This window comes from Patiria miniata, unplaced genomic scaffold (genome assembly GCF_015706575.1).
Source record: "Patiria miniata isolate m_02_andy unplaced genomic scaffold, ASM1570657v1 HiC_scaffold_20, whole genome shotgun sequence".
Lineage (NCBI taxonomy): Eukaryota > Metazoa > Echinodermata > Asteroidea > Valvatida > Asterinidae > Patiria > Patiria miniata.
Window position 1 is genome coordinate 15,868,252 of NW_024037059.1, and position 13,284 is coordinate 15,881,535.

Sequence of the window (13,284 nt, forward strand, 5' to 3'; positions counted from 1 at the left end):
TGAATGATATGGACCAGAAATATGTGTCTACACTGCTCACAATTAATATGAAATTATAACATTATTGATTGACAAATGAATTATTTCACAATCTTTTGGGATGAACAAACAGATTGCCTGGAGCGGGGTTGAACCTGCAACCTTTGATAATCTAGAGGCTGGTTGCAAGTTCAAACCCTGCTCTGATCGATTTCTTTGTTCAAATTTTTAAAAACTAATTATAATACACACAGTAAGTTTCCCTATGTGGTTTATTTGATATTTATTTCACAATTGTTAAATAAATGTCATAATTGTAGAATTTCAAGATTGTTAAATTGATTTGGATGTTAAACACTTTGTCTACTTCCCATGAATTGTGCCATTATCAATATCATTCCCATTGAAATATATTTTAGGCAAATAAGATAATTTTTGACTAAAAAAAATTAAAAAGCACCATCAAAACTGTAAACATATCACTTACGTGTACGCTCCATCTTCTGTTCATTGATAACTTCTGCCAATCTCCTATTGATAAATGACAGAAACTTATTTGATATTACACAAGACCTCCTCTTATTACATGCTAATACACGCTTTGTTAACAAATAACAGAGAGAGAAAAACCCACGTAAAAATTGACAATGGAATTGTAGAATTTGCTGTTCTATTCACAGAGGGTCAAGTAATACCACAAAGCAGGGCACACTGGTATACATACAAATGGTATGCCATCCATCTTTATACATCCATGGACATGTTATACAAGTCTGAAAAACATTTTGTTATCTGTAACACTATTTTATGTTTATTTTCAAAAATACTTTTCAAATTTCCATTTTTTGCCAAAAGTATCATTAAAAAGTTTGAGGTCCACAATTTGGCCACAAAAAATTGCAGGTAGGTCGTGGCCTATAAACCTATAATGAATGCACCTTAGTATGGGTGTGATACAGAAATGTCACTGAATGCTATTTTGTCACATTCTCATTGAACAAATAAATACAAAAATTTCCAGTCATACTTTTGTTAAATGGAAAATGTCCAAATTAACAACGCTGCTTAAAATATTGACAGTAATGACTCGTTTTCCAACAATTTGAAGGCTTGCATGACTGTCGTGTCACTGAAAAGAGTCAATTTAGATGATTCATCTAAAAACCAAAGGCAAAAAAAAAAACATGTTTAGCGTCCTGCCTTTTAGAAAAAAAGGAAGGAGGCCCTTTTTTTCTTTTTATTCCCTCCAAAATGGCCGCCTGACCGGGCCATTTTTCAAGATGGCCGCCATTTTTTTTTTAAATAGCCGCCACTTGGACTCAGGAAATGACATACCAGCTTTATATGGGCTAGATGCAACAGACAAAGAGGCCAAAATGATGTCACTGTTTAAAATTTATCATTTTTTCTTCTTTTAAAAAAAAAAAGGAGGCGGCCATTTTGTTTTTTTATTTGGCCTAACATCCAAAAGAGATTTAAATACAAATTGCTGTTTAAACCAGAAGTCTGATTCTTACCGTTTTTCATTCTGCAGTTCTCGTCTCAGAACAGCATTGTCTTCCTTGACCGAGTGATAATCCATCATATCCTTTAATTTTTCTGCAAATAATTCATTCCGTTTTCCCACAGCTACACCTTCGAATTTAGACTGCTGATACAGAACCTGAAACACAACATGCCTATCTAATTAATAGTCTCCTATACATGTACCTTGCAAACAAATGGGATTTTTTTTAGCAAAGACACACATTGACAGTTTCCCATTTCTCATCTACATAAAACGTATCCAAAAAATAAATGTTTCAATTTTTGAAGGCCAAGCAATCAATTTTTGTAAATAGTCTATGCGTATTTTAAGAGGCGTCATGTTACAGATGCTTTGTTTTTAAAAATCACCACAACAATTAGGAGCTTTGTGTGAAGCCTGAAAACCTGGTGTTTCTTAATAGTAAAAAAAGGAAACGTGCAGCTTTCTAAGATGCTCCCCATGTGCCAACCCCTGAACACCACAAAATGATGTTCAACGAACGTGTGGACGTGAAAAATTTTCATTTTCATAAATTGTACAAGAGTGAATTTAATATAAACACTCACCTCTAACTCAGCAATCCTGCTTTTCCTTTCTTTAAGTTCTTCTTTCAGGTTGCTTTGCAATTCCTTCTCTTGCACTAGATGATTCTGATCCTCTACAATAATTATGAAAACAAATCTTCATTTCAGTGCAATGTTTTTCATCTTCTAAATGGATCAGTTGTTCTGCTATTTGGTGGCACAGGTACCGTATCTGTTTGGATTATTCTGCTAATCCAACATCCCTTATACTAACAGTAGCTACATGTAAATGTTGGGAATGATCAGTACATCTCTATGCACACATTATTCCGAGCAGGGGCATCTAGCAATTACAGTAATGACAGTAACTGTTCCAGGTGACAACAGCCTTCATGCAATCACAAGTACCTTAATTGATCTCATTATGATAAACTCATTGAAGAACTGCCTAATCTTACAGAATAATGAGTATCTGCACCTGCCCCACTCCTAAATCATTTGATTGATTATCCAAACCTGATCAGCCATTTCACAAAGACATCATGTCTATGGAGGAAGTACTGGCAGTCATTGGTTTCATTTATGGAAACTGTGTAAAATAATCCACGTCTTAGGCTAATTTACTAAGATGATAAATTACCTCTGATTCTAGTTTCTCTCTTCTCAATATCTTGTATCCTCTCAGCCAGTTTAACTTGCTGCTCTGCATCATGCCTACAGTCAAAATTACATAAAAACTTAAAAGTATTTGACACAATCTTCATTTTCAATTGCAGGATTATTGAGGATACACACACCTATATAAAACCTTTATCGATTCTAAATTTACATTTGCTAATGAAATAACAGAAAAGCAAAAGGAGTGACACTTTCTTTTTGCCTTTCACATAAAATTGCTGACGATTTGCAACAATACGTCCCACACGGTCACTAAACAGGTCTGTTCAGCAGTCTGCAGATTAATAGACAGAGTAACTTACTGTCGGATCTGTTCTTTGAATCTTTTCTCATAAGTCTCCTCAATTGTTGCTATAGACGCTTCTCTAATCTTCAGGTTTTCTTCGGTAGTTTTCCATCTGCTCTCTTCTAAGCACATAGCTCTGAAAGAATCACCACATGATTTGGTCTTGATACAATAATCAAAAATAGCACATAATGTTTTTCAAGAATATATGCTTTCTAAAATGCAGGGGTCGTATTTCATGAAAAATCCACTGGACCGCGGCAGGGCCTGTACCTCACAAAATTTACTGGACCGGAACACATTTTACAAGACTAACTCAATAACTACGAAAAGGAAGTTCATGGAAAAAATATACGAAGCACATGATCGCCAAACATGCTCGGATCGTTGGAAAATCTTTAATTTTGCCTTATTTTTACGTGCTGATTATTGGAGTATTAAATCATGTGTATTTCGAGATTGAGTTATTTTCATTTGCGCCACGAAAGCTATTGAAACCGACCCTCAAAAGTGAGAAAAAAGCTTGCGGCAATCAATGTAAAAATATATTTAACTTGATGATTCTCAAAAAAATCCGGCGAATTTAAATCGTTCACAGTCACGATGGCTGCTGGCCAACACTGGCAGTAAATCGCGCTGGTACCCAATCGCACGGTGTACTACACCGGCAACAAGCCGCGTGCCTCGGTAGAACATTTTGCGGAAATAGGCTACGGTGTATGTGGCGCTTCAAGTTTGAGTGGTACAACTGCAAAATAAATACATTGAAATGGAAAATACATACACAGAAAAGAGAGATCAAGTTCTCTGAAATAAATTGCAGAAATTTTCTTTCTCCTTCGATGTTTGTTTTGCATTTTCACGATGTCAAGTTCGCCATGTTTTGCATGCTGCTAGCGCACACACAATACATACAGTGTATGTGTACATTACAAGTATCCAAACAATATCCACAGCATTATGTAGAATATTTTGGATTCTGCAGGTTTACTGATCTTTCTGCAAAGAGTAGCACTATCTTTAACCTCTTTCATATGATTATTGTAATTTTACGCTGTCAAAGTCCACAAAGTAAAACATTTTCTCATGAACCCCTCAAAGATCAAGGAGGTTTAACCCCAGTTGTTGATAGAACATCTGAAGGTGCGGGCAAAGAACCTCTAAAGGTGCAGGCAAAGAACCTCTAAAGGTGAGCGCATAGAACCTCTAAAGGTGCGGGCAAAGAACCTCTAAAGGAGCGGGCAAAGAACCTCTAAAGGTGTGGGCATAGAACCTCTAAAGGTGCATGCAAAGAACCTCTAACGGTGAGCGCATAGAACCTCTAAAGGTGTGGGCAAAGAACCTCTAAAGGTGAGCGCATAGAACCTCTAAAGGTGTAGCCACAGAACCTCTATAAAGGTGTGGGCAATGGCCTTGCATCGCATGTGTCTACACTGTCGTAATACTAGACCCCCCGTACAGAGTTCTCCACATAGGAAAAATTCCATTAAATTCAGTGGCTATAGAGGTACAAAGCGTCTAGGCAAGTGTATCACAGCTAAGCAAGAAGCCTACAACTCCAAGTTATCTACTGATTTGTTGATGAGATTACCTTTTATGCAGCTCATCTTCTCTTTTCAATTCCACTTCTTTCTGCTTCAACGTCTGCAACTCATCCAGCAAACTCTGCCTCTGTGAGTAAGTTTCCCGTTCTACCATCTACAGTAACATCCAAAAACCAAAATATTAAATACATGTACATGTACATGTATTTACTAAATATTGACTATACCTATTTCAAGCATATTGTATAAGTACTTTTACTGAATGTTTCCTCACAACTAAAGAAATTAAAAAGTAATAACAGAACATATAGTAGCACCATCCAAATTACAGCCTGCACACATTACAATCTTGACTGACTGCTACGATGACATTGAATTATCTCAAAAGCGTTTCATTTTAAGGCTGCTCAAGTGTGACTTCCTGCTCAACTTTGCTGATATTTATTCACTACTGAAAAGCACCCCACAAATACAAGTCATACCTCTTGATGACATTGAATTCTCTCTATAGTGCTTCGTTCTCTTTCCTGCAGAGCTTTTAACTTGGCTTGGTATGTACTCTCCATCTGAAGTCAAATATAATCATGACAAATTTAATGCAACAATTGTGGCAATGGATGATACATGCTTAACACTCAAACTGTATGTATCATCCCCTCTACTCAATTTGACCTACATTTCCTTTTCACAAGTGCTTACACTCAAAAACCAAAAACACTGCTAAAGTCGTCTTAAATAAATCATAGCTTTATAACAATCTTTCATTGATGAAAATCAATCCATACCTCTCTTCGGGCCTTGTAAATTTCTTGTCTACACTTCTCACGTTCTTCCAGCTCAATTCTCTTGCCCTCACTTTCCTTAAACCGACCGATCTGAGGAGAAAAATAAAGTCTCTTTTAAATTCTAAGAAACAAGCATTGGTTGTTAGGTTTCTTATAAGTAAGGGAACGTAACAAATGCAATAACAATATCCTGGAGGTGCTAAACAAAAGTCAAAAAAACAAATCAAGCATCGGATTGCACCTACCTCCCTTGTAATTTCTTCCTTAGTTCGGAGTTCCATTTTTCGTTGAAGAGATAAGAGCTTTGCCTGCATTCCCTGACTGCTTTCATGATATCCATCCACTTCTTGGTCAAATAATACATCCACAGCAGTCAGTTTCTTCTCTGAATACAGTCAGGAATTGTGAAATCAAGTGGAATGCATTAGGATCAGGTCTTAATGTTGTTAGATTCTCATCCCATTAGCAGATACTTACATTCTATTTGCTGTATATACTGTACAAAGTGTCCTGAAACCGAGGTCACAGATCACACAGTGGCATCAACCATGCATAAAAAATATCCAAAGGTATTCCTACTTGACACAGACTTTAATGCTACATGTAATTCTTGCCTTCAAATAATTCAATTGCAGCCAAAATTACTCGACTTTGTGTATGAAAATCTTAAGCTTCAATTTAAAAAATATCTGAACCTACAAAGTACACATACCAATTGAATTTGATTGTGCAGGCAAGTTGTCTACTTGAACAGCTTTGTCAAATGATTTACCACGATGAGATGTCAGTTCACACAGTAGCTGCCAAAGGAGACCTGTGGAAAGAAAACTAAGGTTGTAAGAATTCTACTCAATAACAAATTATGCAGAAGTTTATTACAATATCCCTGTACTCTTCAATCATCATTTAGATTTTATCATTCCAACTGCTTTGTACAACTCAGTTAGGATAAAACTGGAAACACAATTTGTACATTTCTTTACCATTTCTTTGTACATTTCTTTACAAAGAGTGTGCATGAGTCAACACAAATGTCATGAGTGTACACATGTGAGTCAATGCTTGAAGCATGGACCTACATGTATTACATATGTTACTGATTGTTCTTTAACCCTAACTCACTAGCGTCTGTTACTAGGAACTGGACCAAGTCCATCAAAATCCATCAATCACTGTGCGTCCAATACAAAACTGTACATGACATAATGGAATCCACCACTGAGGTACTGGTTGATATTCATGGATTTGCTAAACATGTCTTTGATCACAATAGCAGTACAGGAAGCTAGGCAAAATCAATCGGATACCCCTAGCACTGCTTCAGGCTATTAGGGACAAGTCCATTATACTCCATCAATATTTAGTCACGCCAGGCCTCCTGGACCAAGTCCCCCAAAATCCACCAAAATGGGGGGGGATGGATTTTGATGGAGTTGGGATGGTTAGGGTTAAAGAAAGTACTAGTTCCTGCTTTCTAAATGATCAGATAAATCGATGTGTACAAAAGCAAGAATGAATTAACATCAATATGTTCAACAAACATAATACCTTTAGGATGATATCCACGTACATTTTCTGTCTGCAACAAATTTAAAAGAAAATAAATAGTAAATGCCACTTGCAATTAACATGTGAAAGCACACATTGTACTTTTGAAGGTGTAGAGGAGATGGTGATCTACTTAGTTTCTGAATAAAATTGTGAAAAGAAGAGGGTAAGGGTCACACAATCTAACTTTTGATAACTTCAAAATATTGGAAATACATGTATGTAAAGAGAATTATTCCTTACCACTCGTCTAAATAGCTGTGAATCTGGATGAATGAACAGCATTCCTAATAACTCCCTAATGGTAAACATCTGAAAATCAACAATAAATAAATCAGTTATATGAAATTCAAACAGTGAAGTGATTAAATCTCACAAATACCGTATGTGTACATTTAAGTACAGTCATGATTCAAGTATTTGGCAATTCAATACTATGTACCAAAACTATGAAGCAATATTATGGGGGGACCAGGAATAAATTTACATGTACGTAGCATTTGATGTTTGAGCTATGTGGCATCACTTCTCTGCACACCAGAGTTATACAATGTAGTCAGATTTCAAAATTGGCTACTCAAGTTTGATTTGAAAAGAGAAGGCATAATAAAACAGATTTGCTTTGATGTAAAATTAAATTGGAACAATTAAAAACATTTATTAGTGGGTTAAATGTAATACTTGTATGTACCTTATCTTTTCCAGTTTCACTTTCTGGTAGAAATACAGCCAGAGTATATTCATATTGGCATCTTCTTAGATGGTCAGCTACTAGACTATTAGCAGCTCGATGCATCAAAGTACCACACTCATCATCTTGGACTGTCTCCGGCGAGGATGGTGTTGGTTGACTGTTGTAAGAGACGCGTAGTTCATTCACAAGCTTTGTTCTGAGCTGAGACTGTTAATGTTATATAAAAAAATTATAATTAGTAATAAAATATTACTGAGCCATCTTCATGCTTTTTATATTGTCTTTTGAATTTGTTTGTATCTTATTACAGTGATATAAAATTTTCATTTTTTTACTTGTTTTTATTTTATCAAGAGTTCATTTCTTGGTCCCTTATAGGGCATGATGTACCTACTGTTCGATATTGCTGTAATCAGAAAGAGTTACAGTGATGTTGTACCGATCAAGGAAGTATGTATGTTGCACCTGAACAAAATGAATGCAGTCTTATTACCTTGAGTGAGTCTACGAGACCTTTTTGTCGGAAGGAATGATAAAGTTTGGTTTTGAGTTCCTCAGCAGTCATACAGTTGGAATCTGTTTGTAGTTCAGCCATAATACAAAAAGTCACCAGGACGATGCTCCAACATGGGGTCACATTCAAAATCAAACACAATCCTGAAATACAATTGAAAGTAGACAATTTGTGTAGAATGCAATAGGCCTATCTAACACAAATTTTCAGTTGCAAATTTGCTGAAAACAGAAGAAGATGAACTCAGGGATGAGGAAAATTCCCAATTTTGTTGAAAGCTGAGGCCCCTAGAGAACTTTCACAACTTCCCATTGAACTAGCATGGCTGGCACTACGCAAGTCACAAATCCACCAGTAAGTGGCAGTTGGTGAGTGGTGCCAAGATACTGAAGTTCTTCCCGGAAAGAATGTAGCATCCAGCATTTTGTCCAGACGCCACTTCTTTGGTCGTGTACAGTACAAAGTCTACAGAGAGTCGAGTACATTTTAAAGTATTTTCTAACCAAATTGGAAATGTTTCTCAGTCCCAGATTCATGTCTTTTCGACATTTTTCCAATGACTGACCTCCAAAGTTCAAGTTCAAGATAATACAAAAAATGTCCAAGCCAGGAGTTGAACCAGGGATCTCTCATTCATGAGCTACATGTACACGCGCTATCCACTCGGCCACAGGTGCTGCACAAACAATGGTGGTAATTTAATAACTTTTATACGACTGTTTGATGCACTACTGCTGCACTAACTATGAGGCTTCACTCGCATCACGGCAGAGGTAGAACAGCAGCCGAAGTTGGCCGACAAACAGTCGTCGGGTGCGCACTTCAGCGCCATGCCGCGCCGCGCTGTGCAGTTGGCAAGTGTGACTGGTGGTTCGCTGAGTGTGCATGGTAATCGACAGCGCTTTGCATTTTGTTTGTGCACAAATCTAGCTCCGGGCATCATCATGGCCGCACAGCTAGTCGGTTATGCCTCCTTTTTTCACTGCAATTGTAGGTTGAATCTTCATCGTGGATCGTTTTTTTTTCTTCCAAGGACCTGTGTAGTGGTTATGCCAGGCACGGTTTGGGTGAGTCCCAGTTGAAATCAGTGTGTTACGGGGACAAAATTGCACATTTTCGAATTTTTTTTGGACCTGCCAATGCTGCAAGTCCAAGTTAATAACTTCCTCCAGCCCTAAATGACAACCCAATGACAAAATTTAGGGCTGAGGTAACTCCAGCTAGCTTATGATTGTAAAGGTGATTTTTGAGCAATAACATTAACAAACATTTTTTACTCTAATTTGATCAAAACAAAACAGGGGCCCTACACTACATGATCGCCTGTCAGACTAGTGCCCCAGTGGGTCTACGTTAGGCCTACATTACAACAAAGTAAAAGCACAAGGTAAGCAAAAAAATGTCTTAGGAAAATGTCCATACTCGATCGCCACTTTAACTGCCGCCAAACATATCAATTTTCACCTCACCTTGTGATTTCAACCAAGAGGAATCCAGGAAGCTGTGTAAATGCGAAAAAAAATTAGGCAAAATGTGTTTTTAGACTAGAGCACATTTTGGATGCACACGTCGTGCAGAACTAACTTGAAGCAGCCGGTCAAAACTGATTGTAGTGGCTGAAAGAAAGACAGCGGTACGTTATACGCATGACATCGACAACCATGACGTCGCATAAGCCGGCCAATGATAGTGCAATACGTCATTATGAATATTTATTTTCTCATGAATATTTAGTTTATTTCAATGGATACTTCAAATACGTCCAAAGATTGATTATTGCAACAGCGATCGTGCGCGGCCTAGCGGTTAAGAGTCTCGTGTATCAAGCAAGCGTCAGAGGTTCGAATCTCGATGAAGTAACTGACTGATTAATAAATAGAAATTAAGGAAAGGAGAGGGTGAGAGAGTAGAGGAGGGAAAGTGGAGGAATAACCATAAAAGATGTAACTTTTGTTTGGCGCTAGAAAATTAATTGAAAAAAGTGGCGATCGAGTACGGAACTACATAATCAGACAAATGGCTAGCTCTACTGAGTGGAGCGCTGAAACTAAGTTCCAGCGCTCCACTCAGTAGAGCTAACAAATGACAACAAACCTGTCCGTAAACTGGGCCACACACATCTTAAATCTACAAAGTACAATTCCCTTGATTTGATCATGGAGGAATAAGAATAAGGTTTATCGCAAATAGCGTTCTACCAACAGAGGGCGCCCTGTTGCAAAGCATCATGGGATGCAAAACGGAGCATAACTATTTTGCAGTCCCGGATGTTGAAGCGCGCATCGCGCAACCAACACAAAATGATGGCTGCGATCACACACGAAAACTTTCAGCGATCGTGTAGTGTAGGGCCCGTTTGGTTTCGAAAAAATTAGAGTCAAGAGTGTTTTTTTACTACTCAAAATGACCTTGTCAACCTAGAGCAGACTTCTCTCAATATAATGACACTTTTGTGTAATTTTTGAACAGTTTCTCGGAGTAGAAATGATGATTTTCCTGCGCGGTTTACAGTGGTGCAGTGCGATTCAGTGCGCCTTGCCATTCACGGTACATCGCGCAGCGATCGGCATCTTTATTTTCGTGTTGCGTTTTGTCGTTATCATCTTCATTCCCCCCCCCCCCCAAAAAAAAAATTCCCTAAAAAATTAAAAACCCTGCCCTTTATCTATGACATACCTGTATGTTCTTAATATCGCAAACTTGTTTGGTAGGTCAAATAATTTAAAAGTGGATTTTGTTCCCTTACAGGTCGCGGGCCCGTAGCTACACGATCGCCACAATTTCTAAGCCAACATGCCTACCTAGTTACATGTGTACATGTATGTAAATAACTGTTGTGTATTTTTTAAATTGTTTTTTTTTTATGTTAAACAGGTTTTCTTGTATTCGTCCAAGTAAATTTGTGCCAATATTGGGGCTACCGGTTATTTAAGAAACACAGGTCATATTTGCCAAGTTTTTAAACTTTATCCAACTCTTTTTACGAGAATCTGCTCAAATATTGCCAGCTTTTTAATTAAGAAACACGGCTCATATTTGCCAGTTACTTTCACCTATTTATTCCAACTGTTGTTTTGAGACTCGGCTTTTTTTATTTGAGGGACGTAGGCCCATTCCTTGATATTTGACAACTGTTCATACAACTCTTGTTATGATACTCGAGTAGGCTTGCATTTGCCAGTTTTATTTTCAATTTTCCAGGTTTTTTTTACTATTAATTCAACTCTCGTCAAGAGACGCAGGTCATAATGGCATTTTTAAACAATGTTCATGTACTTTTATAAAACATGACTTGATCATTTCAATTTGCATTTTCTACATCCTTATTGTGTGCAACTTTGTTCCAAATTTTATTTACATTATTTTTAATAAAACATGTCTCTTATTTTTATGAACCTGCAAAACCTTTTACAATTGATATAATTTCTATTATCATTATCATAAGTGAAGACCGTTCATGTACATGTAGGTTAATGCCATTTATAATTTGGTTTATTTTGCATACAAACCTCGAGTAAGAATGAACAAAATAAATAAAAACTTAAGAAAAGGTACAGCAAAGTTTTGATTTTCTCAGATGGCCGGCAGTGGCGTAGTGAGATCCAATGCTCGACTCTTCACCGGTGCTCTTTTCAGTGTTTCGGGAAGGTAGTATCCTCTCAAAAATAAAGTTGGGTGAAGTTCATCAGGATATGGCTGGCCGTATTTGAAGTGGTTGCTGCAGACTGTAGTTGATGATTTTACTTTGAAATCCTGCCGTTGGGTCAGTTGTGTCCAGAGAGGGAAGTGTTTCTTATCCCTGCATGAGTGGAATCCAAGTGTGTTTACATGCTCTTTGATGACATCTATCAAGAGAAGGGGAAACGTAAGATAGAGATATTTATTGTTTGATGACGGAGAAAAAATAAACCACATAAGACTTCGCAATTATTTTTATGAGTAAAACAATGGAGTAGGCTAGCTAGCTAGGCCTACTACAGTACTAGTTGACTAGGACAAATATATACATGTGTACATGTATATATTTTTTTTTACATTTTCGTGAACAGAATATAATTTATTATAAATAAACAATCATGAAATTGTCTGTAAAAGTCACACATCGTTCGCTGACAGAAGTAACAATTAAACCATTATAAAAGCCACATATTTTTCCGATAAGAAAAGAGTCATAAAAGGGAGCTTTTGAGGGGCACAGAAACTCTAAATGCACTGGCCGACACAGTCATGACAGTGCAGAGTGTCCCGTGTTTCCCCGGTCGCGTGCCGGTCGTCGGCACATCGCGATCGCGTCGGGTCAGAACTTAACTGCGCGCTATCCTACTTTTTGAACATTTTTTTCCTGTACAACAAAACAACTTTAATTTATGTATAACAAAGATCATACCTTTGTGGATAACAACAGTCATTATTGCAACCCAGAACAGCACAATAATCATCTCCCATCGAACACATAACGTCAGAAAAATGGGCAGCAAAGAAATATCGTACACACCGCACCGTGCAATGCCGTGCATGCCGTGTGTACGTTTTCCCACCGCCGTGTGATGGCGCTGTTGCTCCGATTGCAGCCCCATGATCCTTTGCGGTTTGTATTTGCGATAAACCTTATCCTCCATGATTTGATCATATTAATATGGCCAGAACTTACCTTGAATTTACCTTAAACTTGAAGCATTAGCCTTATACCCTTGATTTTCATTCATAGTCTGCTACGAACATGATATACATGATATAGATAAGAACTAAGTATGACAAAGTTGCCTGAGTGAGTTATTACTCATGTTTACGTTTTCAAATTTCGTCACTTTTTTATACAGGTTATTATTACCCAATCCAGATATTCGTCCCATCTGAAGTTGGTCTACAGTGGGAGTTGGGCAATCCACCCGCCCGGGCGCGCTAGTCTAGTCAATCACAACCTCGTCCCCAGGGTGTCGAGCAGTACGCGCCCACCACTACCTGCTCTCTCAACACGTATGCAAATGAGGAACAGTCTGGTGCCTGCATATGCGTTACACATTAGCGTTTGTTTTTGTATGCGGTGTCTGGGGTAAATACAGAGTCAATTCGTAGCAGCGCGAGCACGGCGTGAGTTACGAAAACACGATTTTGAAATCAAACTGTTACGATCTTATCGAGACAACATGCAGTATTATATTTCATATTAATATGAGCAAATTGGAAAGAAAATTAGTATTTTC

At 37.6% G+C, this 13,284-nt stretch overlaps 2 protein-coding genes across 5 annotated transcripts in view; both read right to left on the reverse strand.

Annotated features, from left to right (window-relative positions):
• The window catches only part of LOC119727552 (oral-facial-digital syndrome 1 protein-like), a 33,059-nt gene extending 20,085 nt beyond the window's left edge, over window positions 1–12,974 (reverse strand). Inside the window, exons 1-15 of one of the 4 annotated variants that reach the window (XM_038199472.1) lie at window positions 12,912–12,974; window positions 8,060–8,223; window positions 7,564–7,773; window positions 7,116–7,184; window positions 6,873–6,903; window positions 6,037–6,138; window positions 5,570–5,709; window positions 5,325–5,414; window positions 5,022–5,105; window positions 4,587–4,693; window positions 3,012–3,131; window positions 2,672–2,745; window positions 2,074–2,165; window positions 1,497–1,642; window positions 467–510 (exon numbers count right to left, since the gene is read on the reverse strand). In XM_038199472.1, the coding sequence (XP_038055400.1) occupies window positions 467–510; window positions 1,497–1,642; window positions 2,074–2,165; window positions 2,672–2,745; window positions 3,012–3,131; window positions 4,587–4,693; window positions 5,022–5,105; window positions 5,325–5,414; window positions 5,570–5,709; window positions 6,037–6,138; window positions 6,873–6,903; window positions 7,116–7,184; window positions 7,564–7,773; window positions 8,060–8,223; window positions 12,912–12,933 (1,495 nt within the window). In that variant the 5' untranslated portion in view covers window positions 12,934–12,974. Of the gene's footprint in view, window positions 1–466; window positions 511–1,496; window positions 1,643–2,073; window positions 2,166–2,671; window positions 2,746–3,011; window positions 3,132–4,586; window positions 4,694–5,021; window positions 5,106–5,324; window positions 5,415–5,569; window positions 5,710–6,036; window positions 6,139–6,872; window positions 6,904–7,115; window positions 7,185–7,563; window positions 7,774–8,059; window positions 8,224–9,549; window positions 9,598–12,731 lie in introns of those variants that run through there. The other 3 variants (XM_038199473.1, XM_038199474.1, XM_038199475.1) reach the window with 3 other exon arrangements.
• Window positions 11,244–12,696, reverse strand: LOC119727555. The gene is made up of 2 exons (XM_038199479.1): window positions 12,468–12,696; window positions 11,244–11,925 (listed from the first exon to the last, which is right to left on the reverse strand). Exons 1-2 carry the CDS (start codon window positions 12,655–12,657, stop codon window positions 11,654–11,656), a joined length of 462 nt encoding a protein of 153 aa, XP_038055407.1. The 5' UTR covers window positions 12,658–12,696; the 3' UTR covers window positions 11,244–11,653.
• Window positions 12,975–13,284: the final 310 nt, after the last annotated feature.